At 42.0% G+C, this 21736-nt stretch overlaps 3 protein-coding genes across 4 annotated transcripts in view; 2 read left to right on the forward strand and 1 right to left on the reverse strand.

Moving 5' to 3' along the window:
• Positions 1-7639, forward strand: LOC110534418 (pleiotropic regulator 1). The gene is made up of 15 exons (XM_021619277.3): positions 1-171; positions 492-598; positions 2716-2846; positions 2963-3016; positions 3360-3453; positions 3720-3813; positions 3940-4041; positions 4297-4389; positions 4954-5103; positions 5247-5348; positions 5453-5555; positions 5851-5959; positions 6114-6253; positions 6629-6822; positions 7051-7639. The coding sequence occupies exons 1-15, from the start codon at positions 163-165 to the stop codon at positions 7108-7110; spliced, it is 1542 nt and encodes a 513-aa protein (XP_021474952.3). The 5' UTR covers positions 1-162; the 3' UTR covers positions 7111-7639.
• LOC110534421 (uncharacterized) overlaps positions 7233-21736 on the reverse strand; it is an 88479-nt gene continuing 73975 nt past the window's right edge. Inside the window, exons 9-10 of the transcript XR_005034197.2 lie at positions 11783-11863; positions 7233-7805 (exon numbers count right to left, since the gene is read on the reverse strand). The gene's annotated coding sequence lies outside the window, so the exon portion shown is untranslated. The remainder of the gene's footprint in view (positions 7806-11782; positions 11864-21736) is intronic.
• LOC110534417 (E3 ubiquitin-protein ligase TRIM21) lies at positions 14396-20412 on the forward strand. Of its 2 annotated transcripts, none has more exons than XM_021619276.3 (2): positions 14396-14547; positions 14809-19584. In XM_021619276.3, the coding sequence occupies exon 2, from the start codon at positions 14811-14813 to the stop codon at positions 16434-16436; it is 1626 nt and encodes a 541-aa protein (XP_021474951.3). In that variant the 5' UTR covers positions 14396-14547; positions 14809-14810; the 3' UTR covers positions 16437-19584. The 2 variants fall into 2 exon arrangements, with proteins under 2 accessions (XP_021474951.3, XP_090043501.1); XM_090187375.1 differs by having other exon boundaries at positions 14414-14547; positions 14809-20412.

The raw sequence follows: 21736 nt of genomic DNA on the forward strand, positions 1-21736 counted from the left end.
AACCCGGAAATGAACACGTGAACCGTATTGTTTACATCCGGTGCATCGGAACAGCATCTGCGTTTGTTTAGAAAGCTGGACCTAGCTAAATTTCTACATCTGTTTTATCTTAAGTTTTTTTGTTTACAGACCGTAAAGGTATCTGGCTAAATAACATCAGAAATGACTGAGGTGTGTGTTCATTCGTGCATCTTCATGTCAGTAAAGCTGAAATAACAATAGGTGTAGCTGACGCGCCACTACCTAACGTTAGCATGATGCCTAGCCTATTTGAAGCACACTTAAAATAATTCCATTTGGGAAATTAATATTAGTCGGATCAACTTTATATATACATCTAGCCCAAGTAACATCCGCGGGTGTGGTATCGTGGAGTTGAGATATACTTGGCAAGCTAGCATGTATCATGAATATGTAGCTACAGTAGGTAACTAGCAATGACAGATATTGCTGTTGTTGAAAGTAATGTTTCCGTGTATTTTATTTTTCAGGATGTGCAAAAGCACTCTGTGCACACGCTCGTGTTCAGGTCCCTCAAGAGAACTCATGATATGTTTGTGGCTGACCATGCCAAACCAGTCTCCTTGGATGAAACAAGGTACTCGTGTTTTGTAAAACAATATGCTGTCTTTGTTCTCCCATCTAGCTAACGTTACTCGTTTCTGTGTGAGATAAAGATCAGTTGTGTGTGGGTGGGTCCTGTCTGTGTGTTCAGGATAGACATAATAGTTTCCGACCCTACACTTGTTTACAGCTGCGCAGGGGTTCGTACAGGCTTTCTGTTTAGATTAAGATACCGGGACCCAGCGCATCTTAGAAACCCTACCTCCACCCAAGGATGAGAAATTCGTTGTACTCCGAATTGGCCCATCATCCAGTAAAATACAATGTTATTTGTCACATGCTTCGTAAACAACACGTGTAGTGAAATTCTTACGAACAGGTCTTATTTACAAGTCTTTTCCAAAAATGCAGAATTAAAGATATAAATATTAAATAGAAATAGTAACACGAGGAATAAATACACAGTGAATAACAATAACAAGTTAAAATAACATGGCTATATACAGGGAGTACCAGTACTGAGTAGAATGTGCAGGGATACAAGGTTGAGATCTATGTACATATAGGTAGGGACTAGGCAAAAGGATAGATAATAGACAGTAGCAGCAGTGTATGTGGTGAGTGTGAAAGTGTGTGGTTCAGTATGCATGTGTGCGCCTGTTACTTGTGTGTAGGTAGAGTCCACTGTGTGCTCATAGGGGAGTTAGTGAAAACAAGTATATGTGTGTTGGGGTGTCAGTGTAATACGTATGTGAGTTACACTTTTTTTATTTAACCTTTATTTAACTAGGAAATTCAATTAAGAACAAATTCTTATTTACAATGACGGCCTACCAAGGCCAAACCCGAACCGTGCTGGGCCAATTGTGCACCGCCCTACGGGACTCCCAGTCATGTGAGACGCAGTGCCTTAAGACCGCTTTAAGTAAACTGACGTTTTCATCATGCTAGATAGCAGTAGCCACACAGCCATTATGGAATGGTACGTCTCATTGAACAACATAGGAGCTGATTGGCTGACATATTTTACCTTTAATTGTACGACAAAGCTTTTTAAAAAGTATACAGTGCCAGTCAAAAGTTTGGACACAGGGTCTTTCCTTATATTTACTATTTTCAAAACTATGAAATAACACATATGGAATCATGTAGTAGCCAACCATTGCCTTAATGACAGCTTTGCACACTCTTGGCATTCTCTCAACCAGCTTCATGAGGTAGTCACCTGGAATGCATTTCAAATAACAGGTGTACCTTGTTCAGTTAGTTACCTACTAAAGGACACCAATAATAAGAAGACTTGCTTGGACCAAGAAACACGAGCAATGGACATTAGACCGGTGGAAATCTGTCCTTTGGTCTGATGAGTCCAAATTTGAGATGTTTGATGTGTAGTTCCCACCGTGAAGCATAGAGGAGGTGGTGTGATGGTGCTTTGCTGGTGACACTGTTAGTGAATATTTAGAATATGAGATACACTTGACCAGCATGACTACCACAGCATTCTACAGCTATATCCCATCTGGTTTTGGTTTAGTGGGACTATCATTTGTTTTTCAACAGGACAATAACCCAACACACCTCCAGGCTGTGTAAGGGCTATTTGACCAAGAAGGAGAATGATGGAGTGTAGCGTCAGATGACCTGGCCTCCATAATCACGCGACCTCAACCCAATTGAGATGGTTTGAGATTAGTTGGACCGCAGATTGAAGGAAAAGCAGCCAACAAGTGCTCAGCATAAGTGGGAATTCCTTCAAGACTGTTGGAAAATTGTTCTAGGTAAAGCTGGTTGAGAGAATGCCAAGAGTGTGCAAAGCTGTCAAGGCAAAGCGTGGCTACTTTGAAGAATCTAAAATCTTAAATATATTTTGATTTGTTTAACAGTTTCTTGGCCACTACATGCTTCCGTGTGTTATATCATAGTCAAGATGTCTTCACTATTATTCTACAATGTAGAAAATAGTATAAAATAAAAAACCCTTGAATGAGTAGGTGTGTCCAAACTTTTGGCTGGTACTGTGTGTATATATATATTGTGAATCACCTATACGTTTGAAAAGATCAAGATATGATTTTTAGGCCATATCACCCACCCCTACTTTCATGCTCTGATATGTTCAACTGAGTTAACTAGCGTTTCCCTTTGTAGTCACAAGGTGAAGATGGCGGCGAAGCTCAGGGCAGACTACAGTGCCGTTCTACACATGCCCGTTCTGAAAGAGGGCAAGGACAGACCACTGGGCTCCAACATGACTGGCAATCAGAACTATGCCCAACCTGGTAAGAATGCCATCACTTCAACATCAATCATTGACAAATCATTATTGATTTCATAGGCAACGAATGAGAGCAAAACCTCCCAAGTATTTCTCATTTATAACCCTCTGGTCTTCCAGGTGATGATCCAGAGTACTTGATCACTGGGACACACGCATACCCCTCAGGGCCTGGTAATTACAACAGTCTTACCCAGGGTTCCCTTACTCTAGTCCTGGAGAGGTACTGGGGGTGCAGGCTTTCGTTCCAGCCCTATCCTAACACCTGACTTCAGCGAATCATGGCTGAAGATCATGCTTATTTGAATCTGGTGTGTTAAATGATGAGTCGGAACAAAACCCTGCACACCCAGTATCTCTCCAGGACCAGACTTGGAGAACCCTCCCTCTGGTCTAACCCCATGCAATGCTACTGTTGCATGTAAAACCACATTCGTTCATATTGTGTCCACGGGGGGGGTGGGGGGGGGGGGTGTTACGTGACCTTTATAAACGCTGTGTATTGTCGTTCCTCCAGGGGTGTCTCTGACGGCGGACACTCAGATACATAGGAACCCCAGTGAGGGGGGAGTTCACGCCATGGCTCTTGCCCTGCCGCCATCACAAGCCAGGTACTTCCTTTCAGATGATGCACGGTAGATGTGTCGAAGTGAGAAGACACCAGAGCAAACGGAATTCAATAGTCCACGTCAGGCAGTCTGTACTTCCCCGCAATTCCGTAGCACCAGAACCTCCTGTACAGACCCCAGATGTTAGAGACATGAACAAAGTGTTATTGTATCCAAGCAACACGGGATTCCAGTCGGGGTTGCCTATCTTATTAGAGTGCACTTTGACACCATCCAGCATCCATTTCTTTGCGTGTGTGTAATTGCAGGTTGGACGCCAGTCGCACTGCAGCCGGTGTCGGGGACATTCACAGAAACGCAGGGGGGGCCGAGAGGTCTCCTGCTCCTCACTCGCACGCTATGGTGGGGTAACGCTCTCCGATACGTATCATTACACTTCGCATGCATTTCTGCACCAACCTTCCATTCAGTCTTGTATGATATAATGCTACCAATATGAATAATATTCATTTTCTGTCTTATTTCTAGTCTCTTTTGGAAGGAGGCGCCACCAAGAACTCATCCCTCGTTGCCAGAAAAACCCCCACTATGCCCAAGCCCCAGTGGCACGCTCCATGGAAGCTGTTTCGGGTAAAGGACGTCGTTTTGTCATGTCAAGGGCTTCTGAATGCACTTACTTCCTCTACAGTCCACACACTTTATCAAATGCACAGGGCACACTCACAAAAAGCTTGGATGTTTTGTAAGGAACTGTCCTTTGGACGTACTACAATAATCGTAGAATATCTTCATGCAAGGCCTATGCGTTTTAAGATAACTTCAGGTGTATTGACTTGCTCCCTGTTTTGTGTGGTAGCTGATACAGGTTTGCTTTATCCCTTCCAGGTCATCAGTGGTCATCTTGGCTGGGTGAGGTCCATTGCCGTAGAGCCCGGCAACCAGTGGTTTGTGACAGGCGCTGGCGACAGAACCATTAAGGTGAGTACAGAGAGAGACCGAGAGATCTGTAACTTCTAAACAGCGGTTTTGAGGCTGGTGTACAAAACCGAAAGTAAAAGATGCAAAAATGAAACTTAAGAATGGGACGCATAGAAATAGTGTACATAGAACAGATATACCGCTTCTTCTACTTGCTTTCAATGAGAAATCTACAGCTAGCATTTCTGTGAATTTGGTCGGGTCCCCCCAAAAAGTTACATTTTGAAGCTTTAAAGGAAGAGTAACGCCTTTGTTTTATCAGTGTGTGTGATTGACAGGAGAGATGTGACCAATACAATTTGTTTGATTTGAGATGATGAGAGGGGCTACGTTTTTACCACTATCATCACTACAGGGACTGAAGAATGGGTAGATCGCCTCTGTAAAGGTGCAGCCAGTGAAACAGATATGATAATAAGAAGTGACATCATAAGGGTTTTGGGACACCCATTTGATCTATTCAATGTCAGTCAACTGGTGGCATTTAGTCATGTATCTCGTAATACGTCAGCTATAAGTTCGCCCGTGACGTCAAATCCCCATTGTTTCTCATTCTCCTGACAGATCTGGGACCTAGCCAGTGGGAAGCTAAAGCTCTCCCTAACGGGACACATCAGCACAGTGCGCGGCGTGGCCGTGAGCACCCGGAGCCCCTACCTGTTCTCCTGCGGCGAGGACAAGCAGGTCAAGTGCTGGGATCTGGAGTACAACAAGGTATTGTACTAGTACCCTTTCATTTCTGCTTTACTTTATATGATGTGTTTCAATGGACTGTTGGTCCATTATTATTTAGTTAAGTATTTAGTATAGTTACGCCCACTCATTTCTGCTCTACCTCACTTTCAAAAAAAATGTAGGTTATCAGGCACTACCACGGCCACCTCAGCGCCGTGTACGACTTGGACCTGCACCCAACCATTGACGTGCTGGTCACATGCAGCCGAGATGCCACAGCCAGGGTAAGTCTTGCTAATTACTAGTTGTCTTAACTTTCAAAAACGTTATTTTAGTGGAACATTTTGGAGTGTATTGGGAGATCAATATGAAATCTCTACGTCTATAGGTGTGGGATATCAGAAGCAAAGCCAACGTGCACACCCTGTCCGGACACACCAACACAGTGGCCACAGTCAGATGCCAGGCCGCCGAACCGCAGATCATCACAGGTACGGACAAGGATATGTTACAAATGCTTTGCCTTGCTGTGTTCATATATTGGCTAGTTGACTCACTCCAAATTACCATCAATGGCTTATCATCTTGTTACATTCTATTATGAGCTGGCGCAAGGAGAAATCAGGATTTTTTCATTTTGACCTTTTCTCCTGGGTCATGTTCAGTAGGGAAAAAATAGGATAGAACACTTGAACTTGTCTGAATAAGAACGCAGCGTTTTATTGTTAGTTTCAAAACATTTTGCTACGGTGTGACCTGAACACGACCTGGCTCTTTCTGTTCCAGGGAGCCACGACTCTACCATCAGGCTATGGGATCTGATAGCTGGGAAGACCAGAGCCACTCTCACCAATCACAAGAAGTCTGTCAGAGCACTGGCCCTACATCCCAGACAGTACGTCACTTCCTCATACGTAGTAAACGGTGATGCATATGTTGCACCCAAGTTCGTCATCTTTTGTAGTTAATGATAGGGTTGATAGGCTCGCTCATTTTATTTGTGCGTTTTGAGTTATGGCACTGAACCATTGGTTGGCTGAATGTTACAGGTATACCTTAGCCTCTGGCTCTGCCGACAACATCAAGCAGTGGACGTTCCCAGACGGCAACTTCATCCAGAACCTCTCTGGACACAACGCCATCATCAACGCAATGGCGGTCAACTCAGACGGCGTGCTGGTATCAGGAGGTATGAAAACGTCCTTTACTTTTTCCAACAGGGATATCCTTGTCCCATCGCGCACTAGCGACTCGTGTTTGAACAAAAAATATCTTGTCTATATGTTGCGATTGAAATAGACAGTTTTGAGCCTCTGTCAGGATGATTGGGTCAGATTATTTCTAGTCATAGTACATTGAATGATTCTGAAGGGCTTTGTTGCTTCGAAAGCGCATCAACAAATGAAAGGGAAGTGGTAACTGCAGAGGCTGGAAGCAAATATATTGAATGGCTAAGTGATAGGAAATCCTACATACGGCTAGATCCTAGACACCGCTGTCTATCTATGCCGATGTCTTGATCTAGATACAGCTAATCCTTACATCTTTTTATTGTCTCCGTTAGCTGACAACGGCACCATTCACCTGTGGGACTGGCGGACCGGCTACAACTTCCAGCGTATCCACGCCGCCGTGCAGCCCGGCTCACTGGACAGCGAATCGGGGATCTTCGCCTGCATGTTCGACCACTCGGAGAGCAGGCTGATCACGGCCGAGGCCGACAAGACCATCAAGGTGTACAAAGAGGACGACACCGCGGTAGGGAAATACTTTTATCCTGTGCTGTATAGCTACACAAGTTTTTGTTGATTTGAGATGTGATTCAATAATGGACGTGTTAATTAGAACCTCATACAAAGTGGATGTTTATTCAGTCAGGGAAAATGACAGTCACTAAAGCATTGCTAAGCTAATGAAACTGGTATTACTTTGAGTACTTCATAAGTTCTTGTTTCTGACTAGGGTGGGATTGTTTTTTTCTTTCAGACCGAGGAAAGCCACCCAATCAACTGGAAACCGGAAATCCTCAAGAGGAAAAGATTCTAGTTTTGCAACAAACAAAAAAATACATTAATTTCTGTTGTCAATATTCCCATCAATAGAACTCCCATAATTTTTGAAAGAAGAATATTCGCACAAAAACGAGTTGGCTTTTATTTTTACTGTAATTTTTGGGGTTTTCAATGTAGTCCTTATTCTAAGTACCATTTTGCGATCTTCAATGTACAATGTTAGTCCAACAAAGCAGCCATTTTGGACAGCCAATAACCTTCCAGAATGTTTGTTCTTGATGATGAATGCTCTCTCATATCTCTGGTCACTCTCGTCCACCATGAGAAGCCACTTCTCAGCTCCGTAAGAGCTTGCCTTTAGTGTACACATAGTCCCCACTCGGGTCAAATCTAGTAAACGTGTGGAAAATTCCAAGATTTTCTCATCATTAGAAATGTTTTCTTTTATTTCAGAAACACCAACTGTATATACAAGAGAAAGGTAATTTGTTGTGCAATCTGGTGTATGAAAAATCACTGTATGATTAACAGAACCATAAAAATAAAAAACATGTTGCATCTCATTTTGGATTTCCGTGAAGCGTGACTCACCCATGTAACCATTGGTGACAACATTCCCATCGTGTTTGGAGCTGTTTGCATTGATCTCCCAGTATCCGTCATCTCCTGGGTGGTCCTGGAGCTCTACCGTATTCCTGGTTTCACTGAGAACATGGAACTTCTGCTCACCTGTTAGACAAAGCAGATGTTCACTGTAACAAAACTACTTTATACGGTAATTTGGGGTATTATCAACAGTGAAATACTGTTTTACTGTAGCATATTGTAAATTATGGGCCATTGTGGGAAAATGTGGGCGGGGAAATAATTGGTCTATTTTGAGTGGTACTCTAATTCCAACCCACATAATACAGTATCTGTACTGTATCATTGGGAGTGCCAAAAATGGTATTGTTTCTGGCTTAACATATTTGAGGCTTTGTAAGAGGCTACATTGCACCTGTGAGTGAGAATGATGGACCAATTTAAGTCCTATATGGTTATAGTGCCCCATCAATTTAAAATGAATAGGGGACAGATTGGAGTGGGGCAAGTCTTAAACCTTAAATGGTTGCACATTTTGCCATGTCCTGTGCTCTGTTTTCCCCTGTAGTCGCTGCCAGTTTGGAAGCTTCCAGAAGTGCAAATGTTATAAGACACCAACTATTCATTAATATGCAGTAATGTGTAAACACTTAGCAGCCAACCTGCTTGCACCAATCCCTTGTAATTACAGTAAACCATTTTTATCAAACATTATGATTACGCTAATATTCACTTTAACAGTATAATAAATATTACGGTATTGTACTGTCATTACACAGTACTTGCTTTGATACTGTATTTATATTACAGAAGTTGACTTGCCACAGTAAGTTACTGTCAAATTCAGCAACCCCTTTACAGTGTAAATTAACTCACCAACGTGCATTAAAGGGGAAATATGCAGTTTCTACATCAATTGTTAGCATTTGAAATTAATTATACATACCCATTCATTCTTGAAGAATATAACTCATAAATCCAGTCCACTTTGATATATTGATAATATGCAGCTCTTTAAAGGGCAAGTCCACAGATGAAACAACAAAACGATTTCCCTGCCTCTGTTTTGGTAAAAAGCTGAGGGATGGGCCTGGAGAAATGTAAACACTCTCAGATTAATAGACAGCTATGGTTACAAGGACTGACCATCAGTGATATAAAAATGATTGTTTTAACCACGATATGAGGCTATACAGTGCTTGTTCACATTTACAGTGCCTTGCGAAAGTATTCGGCCCCCTTGAACTTTGCGACCTTTTGCCACATTTCAGGCTTCAAACATAAAGATATAAAACTGTATTTTTTTGTGAAGAATCAACAACAAGTGGGACACAATCATGAAGTGGAACGACATTTATTGGATATTTCAACCTTTTTTAACAAATCAAAAACTGAAAAATTGGGCGTGCAAAATTATTCAGCCCCCTTAAGTTAATACTTTGTAGCGCCACCTTTTGCTGCGATTACAGCTGTAAGTCGCTTGGGGTATGTCTCTATCAGTTTTGCACATCGAGAGACAGAAATTTTTTCCCATTCCTCCTTGCAAAACAGCTCGAGCTCAGTGAGGTTGGATGGAGAGCATTTGTGAACAGCAGTTTTCAGTTCTTTCCACAGATTCTCGATTGGATTCAGGTCTGGACTTTGACTTGGCCATTCTAACACCTGGATATGTTTATTTTTGAACCATTCCATTGTAGATTTTGCTTTATGTTTTGGATCATTGTCTTGTTGGAAGACAAATCTCCGTCCCAGTCTCAGGTCTTTTGCAGACTCCACCATTCTTCCAGAATGGTCCTGTATTTGGCTCCATCCATCTTCCCATCAATTTTAACCATCTTCCCTGTCCCTGCTGAAGAAAAGCAGGCCCAAACCATGATGCTGCCACCACCATGTTTGACAGTGGGGATGGTGTGTTCAGCTGTGTTGCTTTTACGCCAAACATAACGTTTTGCATTGTTGCCAAAAAGTTCAATTTTGGTTTCATCTGACCAGAGCACCTTCTTCCACATGTTTGGTGTGTCTCCCAGGTGGCTTGTGGCAAACTTTAAACAACACTTTTTATGGATATCTTTAAGAAATGGCTTTCTTCTTGCCACTCTACCATAAAAGCCAGATTTGTGCAATATACGACTGATTGTTGTCCTATGGACAGAGTCTCCCACCTCAGCTGTAGATCTCTGCAGTTCATCCAGAGTGATCATGGGCCTCTTGGCTGCATCTCTGATCAGTCTTCTCCTTGTATGAGCTGAAAGTTTAGAGGGACGGCCAGGTCTTGGTAGATTTGCAGTGGTCTGATACTGCTTCTATTTCAATATTATCGCTTGCACAGTGCTCCTTGGGATGTTTAAAGCTTGGGAAATCTTTTTGTATCCAAATCCGGCTTTAAACTTCTTCACAACAGTATCTCAGACCTGCCTGGTGTGTTCCTTGTTCTTCATGATGCTCTCTGCGCTTTTAACGGACCTCTGAGACTATCACAGTGCAGGTGCATTCATACGGAGACTTGATTACACACAGGTGGATTGTATTTATCGTCATTAGTCATTTAGGTCAACATTGGATCATTCAGAGATCCTCACTGAACTTCTGGAGAGAGTTTGCTGCACTGAAAGTAAAGGGGCTGAATAATTTTGCACGCCCAATTTTTCAGTTTTTGATTTGTTAAAAAAGGTTGAAATATCCAATAAATGTCGTTCCACTTCATGATTGTGTCCCACTTGTTGTCGATTCTTCACAAAAAAATACAGTTTTATATCTTTATGTTTGAAGCCTGAAATGTGGCAAAAGGTTGCAAAGTTCAAGGGGGCCGAATGCTTTCGCAAGGCAGGTACAATGTTTACAAACATTGGCGAAAAACATGCTTATATTTTGGGTTCTCAAGGAGTGTGACAGTTGAACTGAACTCATAAGTTATTCAAGAATCAATGGATATATATATATACACTACTGGTCAAAAGTTTTAGAACACCTACTCATTCAAGGGTTTTTACTTTTTACCATGTTCTACATTGTAGAATAATGGTGAAGGCATCAAAACTATTAAATAACATACAGTTACATACAGACACAAACCCATGTTCAAGATTAAACTGATCCTCTCTTGCCCCACAGCTCTCACAAAGAAAAGAGGACATTGATTGTTTTCTTTAATTAGAATGCAAAAAAAGGTTTAACAACTCTGTTATTTAACAAAAACTCATGAAGGGAATAGAGATACAATAATAGGGAATCACGTTTTCTATGGATACAGTTTTACAAACTCAGTAAGCAGTAATAACTCAACGTTGCCACAATGTAGGGATTGTCAGTTATGATCATGCATTGCCTCTGACATGACAACTTCAGTACTTGTAGGACCTGCCTTTCAAACATTAGAGTAATATCAAACATCCTCAGAGTAAGTGGCTCATTCATATTTGATCCACCGTAGTAACCTGATCCTGTTATCGGGCGTGGGACAACAGCTTGCACAAATTTAGAATAAAAAAAGAATGTCCATGCAAGAAGACTTTGAACAAGGTATGATGGAGTTATTTCAGACATGAAAAGTGCCTGTTAATTATCTGTTATGCTGGTCAGTTTTATTTGTCAAAATTGTATTAAAAAAGGAGCAACCATGATCGTCTTTATCACAATCTAAAAATACATTTGATGCACAAACACTTGTAGTGTACAGTAATAATGTTTAATAACTGGGGTGACATGGAACGCATTTGAAAAATCTCGAACAATACTGTCACCCACAAGAGGCTAAACAAAACATACTTCACAACCTGTAAACTAGAACCAAACTGCACTAACAGTATTTGTGACTGAAGTACTTTTGTTATATAAAAAAGGTGTTTCAAAAAGGCATTGTGCTTAAAAAAATGTTTTTTTTTTAAACAAAGCTTTCATGTAAAGTGTGCCATATATTAATAAACAGGTTTTCAAAAATATTGTAGACTCTGACTGGAGTGATATCATGGTAAACCTGCTACACGTGGAATAAAGAAAACGTTAGGAATGCCTTTTGGTTTCCGTCTTCTGGTTTGGTCAAGCAAAAGTCCCTCCTCCATGAGTCTACAACAATAAACAAATGGAGTGTTAAACTTTCTGTTGGAAAAGTATTGTTAACTCACCGTGGGCTTCATCTCACGACCGTCTCCATCTGCCTCGGGCCGATCCCATCCCTCCATATTCTTACTGTTCTCTACAAACTCCTAAAAGCGAGAGGGAGAGGAAGAAGAGGGTGGATGTGTGTTGGTGTTGAGACAATAGCGGGCAAGTATCGTAAACGCTAACAAGGCAAGTTCAGTGTAATATGTGCATAAAAACACTATTTAACATATAGAAATGGATTAACGTGGTATTCTGTAAAACCATTCAGGTACATTAGACACTTCTTTAGGCACCACAAGCAGCAGAAGCAGGATTTCAACAAACACAGGCAGTTTCCTACAAACAGAAAATACATTGAGCTTAAGTTCTCCACCCAATGTCTGACTTGACTTGGTAGAATTGAAAGTGAGTATGTTTAAAGGAATCATCTGAAAATAATATTTCCTGCTCCTTTATGTAGCCCTTGAAGTCAAATGACCTTGTGACCTCATGAGTGGAATATTGTTCATATGTTTCAACAAGCCCAAACTCCAGTGTTGCTATGTCAAACAGTTTTGTTGTATTTCAGTCTTCTGTGATGTACAGTGCCTTGCGAAAGTATTCGGCCCCTTTGAACTTTGCGACCTTTTGCCACATTTCAGGCTTCAAACATAAAGATATAAAACTGTATTTTTTTGTGAAGAATCAACAACAAGTGGGACACAATCATGAAGTGGAACGACATTTATTGGATAGTTTTAACTTTTTTAACAAATCAAAAACTGAAAAATTGGGCGTGCAAAATTATTCAGCCCCTTTACTTTCAGTGCAGCAAACTCTCTCCAGAAGTTCAGTGAGGATCTCTGAATGATCCAATGTTGATCTAAATGACTAATGATGATAAATACAATCCACCTGTGTGTAATCAAGTCTCCGTATAAATGTACCTGCACTGTGATAGTCTCAGAGGTCCGTTAAAAGCGCAGAGAGCATCATGAAGAACAAGGAACACACCAGGCAGGTCCGAGATACTGTTGTGAAGAAGTTTAAAGCCGGATTTGGATACAAAAAGATTTCCCAAGCTTTAAACATCCCAAGGAGCACTGTGCAAGCAATAATATTGAAATGGAAGGAGTATCAGACCACTGCAAATCTACCAAGACCTGGCCGTCCCTCTAAACTTTCAGCTCATACAAGGAGAAGACTGATCAGAGATGCAGCCAAGAGGCCCATGATCACTCTGGATGAACTGCAGAGATCTACAGCTGAGGTGGGAGACTCTGTCCATAGGACAACAATCAGTCGTATATTGCACAAATCTGGCCTTTATGGAAGAGTGGCAAGAAGAAAGCCATTTCTTAAAGATATCCATAAAAAGTGTTGTTTAAAGTTTGCCACAAGCCACCTGGGAGACACACCAAACATGTGGAAGAAGGTGCTCTGGTCAGATGAAACCAAAATGGAACTTTTTGGCAACAATGCAAAACGCTATGTTTGGCGTAAAAGCAACACAGCTGAACACACCATCCCCACTGTCAAACATGGTGGTGGCAGCATCATGGTTTGGGCCTGCTTTTCTTCAGCAGGGACAGGGAAGATGGTTAAAATTGATGGGAAGATGGATGGAGCCAAATACAGGACCATTCTGGAAGAAAACCTGATGGAGTCTGCAAAAGACCTAACACTGGGACGGAGATTTGTCTTCCAACAAGACAATGATCCAGAACATAAAGCAAAATCTACAATGGAATGGTTAAAAAATAAACATATCCAGGTGTTAGAATGGCCAAGTCAAAGTCCAGACCTGAATCCAATCGAGAATCTGTGGAAAGAACTGAAAACTGCTGTTCACAAATGCTCTCCATCCAACCTCACTGAGCTCGAGTTGTTTTGCAAGGAGGAATGGGAAAAAATTTCAGTCTCTCAATGTGCAAAACTGATAGAGACATACCCCAAGCGACTTACAGCTGTAATCGCAGCAAAAGGTGGCGCTACAAAGTATTAACTTAAGGGGGCTGAATAATTTTGCACGCCCAATTTTTCAGTTTTGAATTTGTTAAAAAAGTTTGAAATATCCAATAAATGTCGTTCCACTTCATGATTGTGTCCCACTTGTTGTTGATTCTTCACAAAAAAATACAGTTTTATATATTTATGTTTGAAGCCTGAAATGTGGCAAAAGGTCGCAAAGTTCAAGGGGGCCGAATACTTTCGCAAGGCACTGTATATAAAGTAATATTGGAATGTAAACTCAAAATGTATTACATTTCAACTCTGTATCTGACATGGTATATGTGTATTATTTTTGTTAGGCCCATAACCATGTGTGTGAGGTGTATACTTTTGTTTCAAAATAGATTTGTTAAAGACGAGAAATACTGTGTGAACCTGATTTAGCCCACTGCAGTAAAAGGCTATTAATGATCAAATCTACCTAACAGTATGTGTTCCTCCCCTGTGAATTATATTGTAGTTGATGACTTTAGAAAACTTTCAATGCATCTGCAGTAATTCCTTGTTTAACATTTCTGATTCACACTTTTGTATCAAGGATGAAGAGAGATCAGCCATGTGAAGGGTTCATTCTGTTCCAGAGCACAGAGCAGCACTGGGTGGGGAGGAGCATGTCAACGTCACTTTGCTAAAGTGAAACTACAGTTGCTAGGCGTACTGTACATTGCCAACACAAACAAACGGTCTCACACTCTTCTGGAAAATATAAGACAGCTACGCAGTCTGTTTCTTTTAATACTACAGTACCGATAAATCGGAGAAAGTGCCCACCCTCTTTCACACACAGATACAGGTGAGCACAGATTTACAAGGGCAGGTGAAGATGCATTCTAGTGTGTGAATTCTTGTATTCTAATGAATTCCTTTATTCTGCGGTTTTCTTTTATCCTGTTTGCTTCTACATTACGTTTATCTTTATTTTGTACATTGACAAATGTATACTGTATGTTTAAACAACTTTAATCAGCATTGGTTAGATTCTCTAAATTCCGTGTTGACAGTGGCACTAAAACTATTGAGAGAAATAATTTATAGTCCCATCTTCTCTGTCTAGATATGGCTTCCTCCACTATTCTCCTGTCTGAAGACCAGTTCCTGTGCTCTATCTGTCTGGATGTGTTTACTGAGCCAGTCACCACTTCATGTGGACACAACTTCTGCATGGCCTGTATCAGAAAGTACTGGAATAGCAAGGACCTGTACCAATGTCCACTGTGTCAGGAAAAATTCTCCAGACGACCTAAGCTTCGTGTCAACACAACTTTCAGAAAGGTTGTAGAGAATTTTAAAAAGAGGAGAGATATAGGTAGAGATGGGCCCCGTCCCGAACCTGGAAAAGTGTCCTGTGACGTCTGCACTGGGATGAAGCGCAAGGCCCTTATGTCCTGCCTGGTGTGTCAGACCTCTTACTGTGAGACTCACCTGGAGCCTCATCAGATAGCCTCACCCTTAAAGAGACACAAACTGATCGACCCTGTGGAGAACCTGGAAGACAGGATGTGTAAGAAGCATGACAGACTCCTGGAGCTGTTCTGTAGGACTGACCAGACTTGTGTGTGTCAGTTCTGCACTGAGGCAGACCACAAGACTCATGACACTGTCCCTATAGAGGAAGAGTGTGGAGAGAGGAAGGCTCAGCTGGGGAAAACTGAGGCAGAAGTGCAGCTACTTATCCAGGAGAGACTGAAGAAGGTTAAAAAGATCAGACTCTCTGTAGTTCGTAGAAAGAGAGATGCAAAGAGAGAGATAGAAAACAGTGTACAAGTCTTTACTGCTCTGGTGCGCTCCATTGAGAAAAGCCAAGCTGAGCTGATTGAGGTGATTGAGGAGAAGCAGAAAGCAGTAGAGAGGCAGGCTGAAGGGCTCATTAAAGATCTGGAGCAGGAAATCACTGACCTAAAGAGGAGAAGAACTGATCTGAAGCAGCTCTCACACACTGAGGACCACCTCCAACTTCTCCAGAGCTTCCTATCCCTAGAGTGCAAACCTCCACCCACCAAGGACTGGTCTGAGATCAATGTTCACAGTGATCTGTGTGTGGGGACTGTGAGGAGAGCTGTGTCCCAGCTGGAGGAGATACTGAATAAAGAGATGGAGAAGCTGCCTGAAGTCAAACTGAAGATGATTCAGCAGTATGCAGTGGATGTGACTCTGGACCCTGATACAGCATGTTCCATTCTCATCCTGTCTGAAGATGGGAAACAAGTGAGAACTGGAGACATACCACAGAATCTTCCTGACAATCCAAAAAGGTTTGATGTTCATCGATTTGTCCTTGGAAAGGATGGCTTCTCCTCAGGACGATTTTACTATGAGGTGATTGTTAAGGGGAAGACTAGATGGCATTTAGGAGTGGCCAGAGAGTCCACTGAAAGGAAGCAGAGTATTTTACTGAGACCTGAGGATGGACTCTGGGCTGTGACCCGAAGGGATGAGAATGACAGCTGGACAATTCCCCTTTTCCTCCTCTCCCCGAGAAAGAAGCCCCAGAAGGTGGGGGTGTTTGTGGACTATGAGGAGGGTCTGGTCTCCTTTTATGATGTGGAGGCCAAGTCTCATGTCTACTCTTACACTGGCTGCACCTTTACAGAGAAACTCTTTCCATTCTTTGGCCCCTCTGATAATGATGATGGTCAAAACTCAGCACCTCTCATCATCTCTCCTGTCAATCACACACACTGATGCATTCAAAGATGCAGAGGGAACAGTTAATTAACTAATTAATTAACTAATTACATTCACATATCATTAAATATATTTAGTCAGTTGACATGACATGTGATTAGAATGTCCATGGATATCCTCTGAAATCTCATAACGAATTAAAAATGGAAACTTCTTTACTCTTTAGGGACAGATTGAATATTACTGGGGGAGGGGTGCCACAAAATAGGGGAGGGTTGTCAAACCTTTTTTATTGCTTTGAGTAAGGCACAGTGGAGGGTAGTGCATTTTTGCCCTGGTTTACATTCGCCATTCTTCTCATATTTTCTCTATAAACAATGCCTTGACTTACTTTTGATATTACCCTAATTAAGTTTAGAAACATTTGGGAAAGGTTTGGTATGGTGTGGCTATTAAGCTTTAGCTACTGCAGGCCTATGATATGAAGGCAGTGCGCCCCTGTCACGTTGTAAAAATGATTGGAGACAGGCGCAAGAATACGTAACACCTCAAGCCATTGTAAATCTTAAGGCAGCAGACAAATCTTTTGTCCTGTCAGTGGAGGATTGGAATGTCTGGTTGGCCTATGGAGAACCTACCGCAGAACTGTAACATGGAAAAAATGGACTTGGTACATTTTATATGGTTCATATTTTAGCAGCCGAAATGATGGTAACGATGCTAGATGAAATATGAAAATGAATGTTGTTTTTGTTATGTTATTAATAGTTAAATGACGACAATATAACGGAAAGATCAAGCTGATTCCACACTCCAAGACTGCTTCCATCATACGGATATGTTTCGTATTGCGTCAGATAACAACATTGACGAATACGCTGATTCGGTGTGCGAGTTCATTAGAACGTGCGTTGAAGATGTTGTTCCCATAGCAACGATTAAAACATTCCCTAACCAGAAACCGTGGATTGATGGCAGCATTCGCGTGAAACTGAAAGCGCGAACCACTGCTTTTAATCAGGGCAAGGTGACTGGTAACATGACCGAATACAAACAGTGCAGCTATTCCCTCCGCAAGGCTATCAAACAAGCTAAGCGTCAGTATAGAGACAAAGTAGAATCTCAATTCAACGGCTCAGACACAAGAGGTATGTGGCAGGGTCTACAGTCAATCACGGACTACAAGAAGAAAACCAGTCCAGTCACGGACCAGGATGTCTTGCTCCCAGGCAGACTAAATAACTTTTTTGCCCGCTTTGAGGACAATACAGTGCCACTGACACGGCCTGCAACGATAACATGCGGACTCTCCTTCACTGCAGCCGAGGTGGGTAAAACATTTAAACGTGTTAACCCTCGCAAGGCTGCAGGCCCAGACGGCATCCCCAGCCGCGCCCTCAGAGCATGCGCAGACCAGCTGGCCGGTGTGTTTACGGACATATTCAATCAATCCCTATACCAGTCTGATGTTCCCACATGCTTCAAGAGGGCCACCATTGTTCCTGTTCCCAAGAAAGCTAAGGTAACTGAGCTAAACGACTACCGCCCCGTAGCACTCACTTCCGTCATCATGAAGTGCTTTGAGAGACTAGTCAAGGACCACATCACCTCCACCCTACCTGACACCCTAGACCCACTCCAATTTGCTTACCGCCCAAATAGGTCCACAGACGATGCAATCTCAACCACACTGCACACTGCCCTAACCCATCTGGACAAGAGGAATACCTATGTGAGAATGCTGTTCATCGACTACAGCTCGGCATTCAACACCATAGTACCCTCCAAGCTCGTCATCAAGCTCGAGACCCTGGGTCTCGACCCCGCCCTGTGCAACTGGGTACTGGACTTCCTGACGGGCCGCCCCCAGGTGGTGAGGGTAGGCAACAACATCTCCACCCCGCTGATCCTCAACACTGGGGCCCCACAAGGGTGCGTTCTGAGCCCTCTCCTGTACTCCCTGTTCACCCACGACTGCGTGGCCACGCACGCCTCTAACTCAATCATCAAGTTTGCAGACGACACAACAGTGGTAGGCTTGATTACCAACAACGACGAGACGGCCTACAGGGAGGAGGTGAGGGCCCTCCGAGTGTGGTGTCAGGAAAATAACCTCACACTCAACGTCAACAAAACTAAGGAGATGATTGTGGACTTCAGGAAACAGCAGAGGGAACACCCCCCTATCCACATCGATGGAACAGTAGTGGAGAGGGTAGTAAGTTTTAAGTTCCTCGGCATACACATCACAGACAAACTGAATTGGTCCACTCACACAGACAGCATCGTGAAGAAGGCGCAGCAGCGCCTCTTCAACCTCAGGAGGCTGAAGAAATTCGGCTTGTCACCAAAAGCACTCACAAACTTCTACAGATGCACAATCGAGAGCATCCTGGCGGGCTGTATCACCGCCTGGTACGGCAACTGCTCCGCCCACAACCGTAAGGCTCTCCAGAGGGTAGTGAGGTCTGCACAACGCATCACCGGGGGCAAACTACCTGCCCTCCAGGACACCTACACCACCCGATGTTACAGGAAGGCCATAAAGATCATCAAGGACAACAACCACCCGAGCCACTGCCTGTTCACCCCGCTATCATCCAGAAGGCGATGTCAGTACAGGTGCATCAAAGCTGGGACCGAGAGACTGAAAAACAGCTTCTATCTCAAGGCCATCAGACTGTTAAACAGCCACCACTAACATTGAGTGGCTGCTGCCAACACACTGACTCAACTCCAGCCACTTTAATAATGGGAATTGATGGGAAATGATGTAAAATATATCACTAGCCACTTTAAACAATGCTACCTAATATAATGTTTACATACCCTACATTATTCATCTCATATGTATACGTATATACTGTACTCTATATCATCTACTGCATCCTTATGTAATACATGTATCACTAGCCACTAACTATGCCACTTTGTTTACATACTCATCTCATATGTATATACTGTACTCGATACCATCTACTGTATCTTGCCTACGCTGCTCTGTACCATCACTCATCCATATATATTTATGTACATATTCTTTATCCCCTTACACTGTGTATAAGACAGTAGTTTTGGAATTGTTAGTAAGATTACTTGTTGGTTATTACTGCATTGTCGGAACTAGAAGCACAAGCATTTCGCTACACTCACATTAACATCTGCTAACCATGTGTATGTGACAAATAAAATTTGATTTGATTTATTTGATTTTAAGATTGTAACTTGAAAAGTTGTCATAATATGTACATGATGTTAACATACTGTGCGCTGTGTAGAAAATATCCAGATCAAAGAGAATATTTTTGTAACAATTAACTATTATTTTAGTTGTCTAACGAGACCATAGTACATTGTGATACCTTGCCTCGTAACTAGATACGCCCCAGAGAACTTGCCATATAGACCGAAATGCCCCTTTGTGACCTGGGGGTATAAGAATTTACATACCACAGTAAAATGGACCACAGCTGCAGCGTGATCGAAGTCACAACCCCACAAATGCAACATGAGGAAGAGGACAAAGGAAACTCAATCAGAGACTTACACCCGGTGACGAAGGAGACACAGCCATCGGAAGAAAAGTGCTTCGGCCATCCTATCCCGATAAGCGGAACTCGGTCCACGAAAAGATACCCAACGGAGACCTTCAACAAGTAAATACATTCATTATAATTCTGACCCATAAGAGCGGCAGTTTGGGGCAAGGTGTTAGGGCTCAACTAAGCAGGTTACAAATGTATCCAAGTGTGCTTTTATCTTGTTCACTCTCTCTCCCTCTCTCCCTCTCTCTTTCTATTGATGTTGGTCCGCTAGGGACCAGTTTCATTGTATTAAGTTCTAATCAATGGCCAAGACTGTTTGTGTATGTGTATCTTATATTATCATTTAGCTTGTTAGTAAATAAATAATCAACTCAATTTGTGTGGTACGGAATGATTTAGTGAGACCCGGGTTTGTGCAGATTTAAGAATTATGAGATGTTCAGAATGAGACTTAAGAGGAAATAAATTAATTGCCGGCTGCTATGAAATCGATATTCTGATATTCTTTGAGTTAATTTGGGAAACGTTAACTCATTAAACAAACTTTTCTCATGGTGCCCCAGGTTACCGAGTTAATGGTTGCCTGATTTATCTAATCACGTAATTATAAACACAGTTAATTATTCGATGAATATCAGTCGTCAGATTAATGACCAACGTTACATGTGTATTTGATCTTGTGTCCTCAAAAGTGACAATACTTCAGCAATTTATAATCATTTTTACCAGTGAACCTTTCTTGGAGGATGCAGCATTATTAGTTATTATTTGTCCTCTCATGATAAATAATTACTGCTGTGACCACTGTGCTGGAAATGTTTGATGTTTGTGCTTTTCTAATAGCTCATTTATATGTTCCATTCATGTGCTTTTCTAATTACCATTTTCTGTGTTCATGGAAGTGACTGACTGGAAAAATCCTCACTATCAGTAGTTTCACTTTGGCAGTACTCCCAGAACTTTGTTTTGAGAACTAAATATATCTCAGATTCAAGATCTCAGCTTAGAGAGAAGAAGCCTCGTGAAGTATTTGTCACGTTGGCATAACTGATTCGGGAGACAGGCGCAGGAATGCGTAATAGTTTTTTTTTATTATACCCAAATTACGACGTGCCGTGTAAAGGCACGGGGACGACGACCAAACAAACACGTAACAAAACACAGGGTAGAAACCCAAAACAAAAGAGCGAGGAGTACCTCGAATAAATAACACACGCGCACAATGATTAACTGCGAAATCCACAATGGCACGAAAGCCAAAACACACAGCTCGGGTACTCACACGCACCAACGGACATTGTAACAATAATGGACAGCCCAATGGAAACCAAACGGCACACTTATACAAGTACTAATCAGTGGAATAGGGGAGGTTGGTCATTGTTAGTGAATGTACATTATGCATGGTTTCTGGTCAAATTTGTAACAACAAGGGCATTTTCATAGACAGACTTGAAAGCCAGATCAGTGGTTATTGCAACACAAAAAAAAGCAGGTTAAACTAATTTGAAAAAATAATGAAATTATTAGTGGGTCTTATGATTGTGGAAGGCTTATATTTAGCCACAGTATAATTCCACAAGCCCTGCATTCATTATATTATTGCTGATTTCAATTAACAGGTGTACTTTGTTAAAAGTTCATTTGTGGAATTTCTTTCTTTAATAAGTTTGAACCAATCAGTTGTGTTGTGACAAGGTAGGGGAGGTATACAGAAGATAGCCCTATTTGGTAAAAGACCAAGAACAGTTCAAATAAGCAAAGAGAAATGACAGTCCATCATTACTTTAAGACATGGTCAGTCATTACGGA

This window comes from Oncorhynchus mykiss, chromosome 10, assembly GCF_057628025.1.
Source record: "Oncorhynchus mykiss isolate SJ-2025 chromosome 10, ASM5762802v1, whole genome shotgun sequence".
Taxonomy (NCBI): Eukaryota; Metazoa; Chordata; class Actinopteri; order Salmoniformes; family Salmonidae; genus Oncorhynchus; species Oncorhynchus mykiss.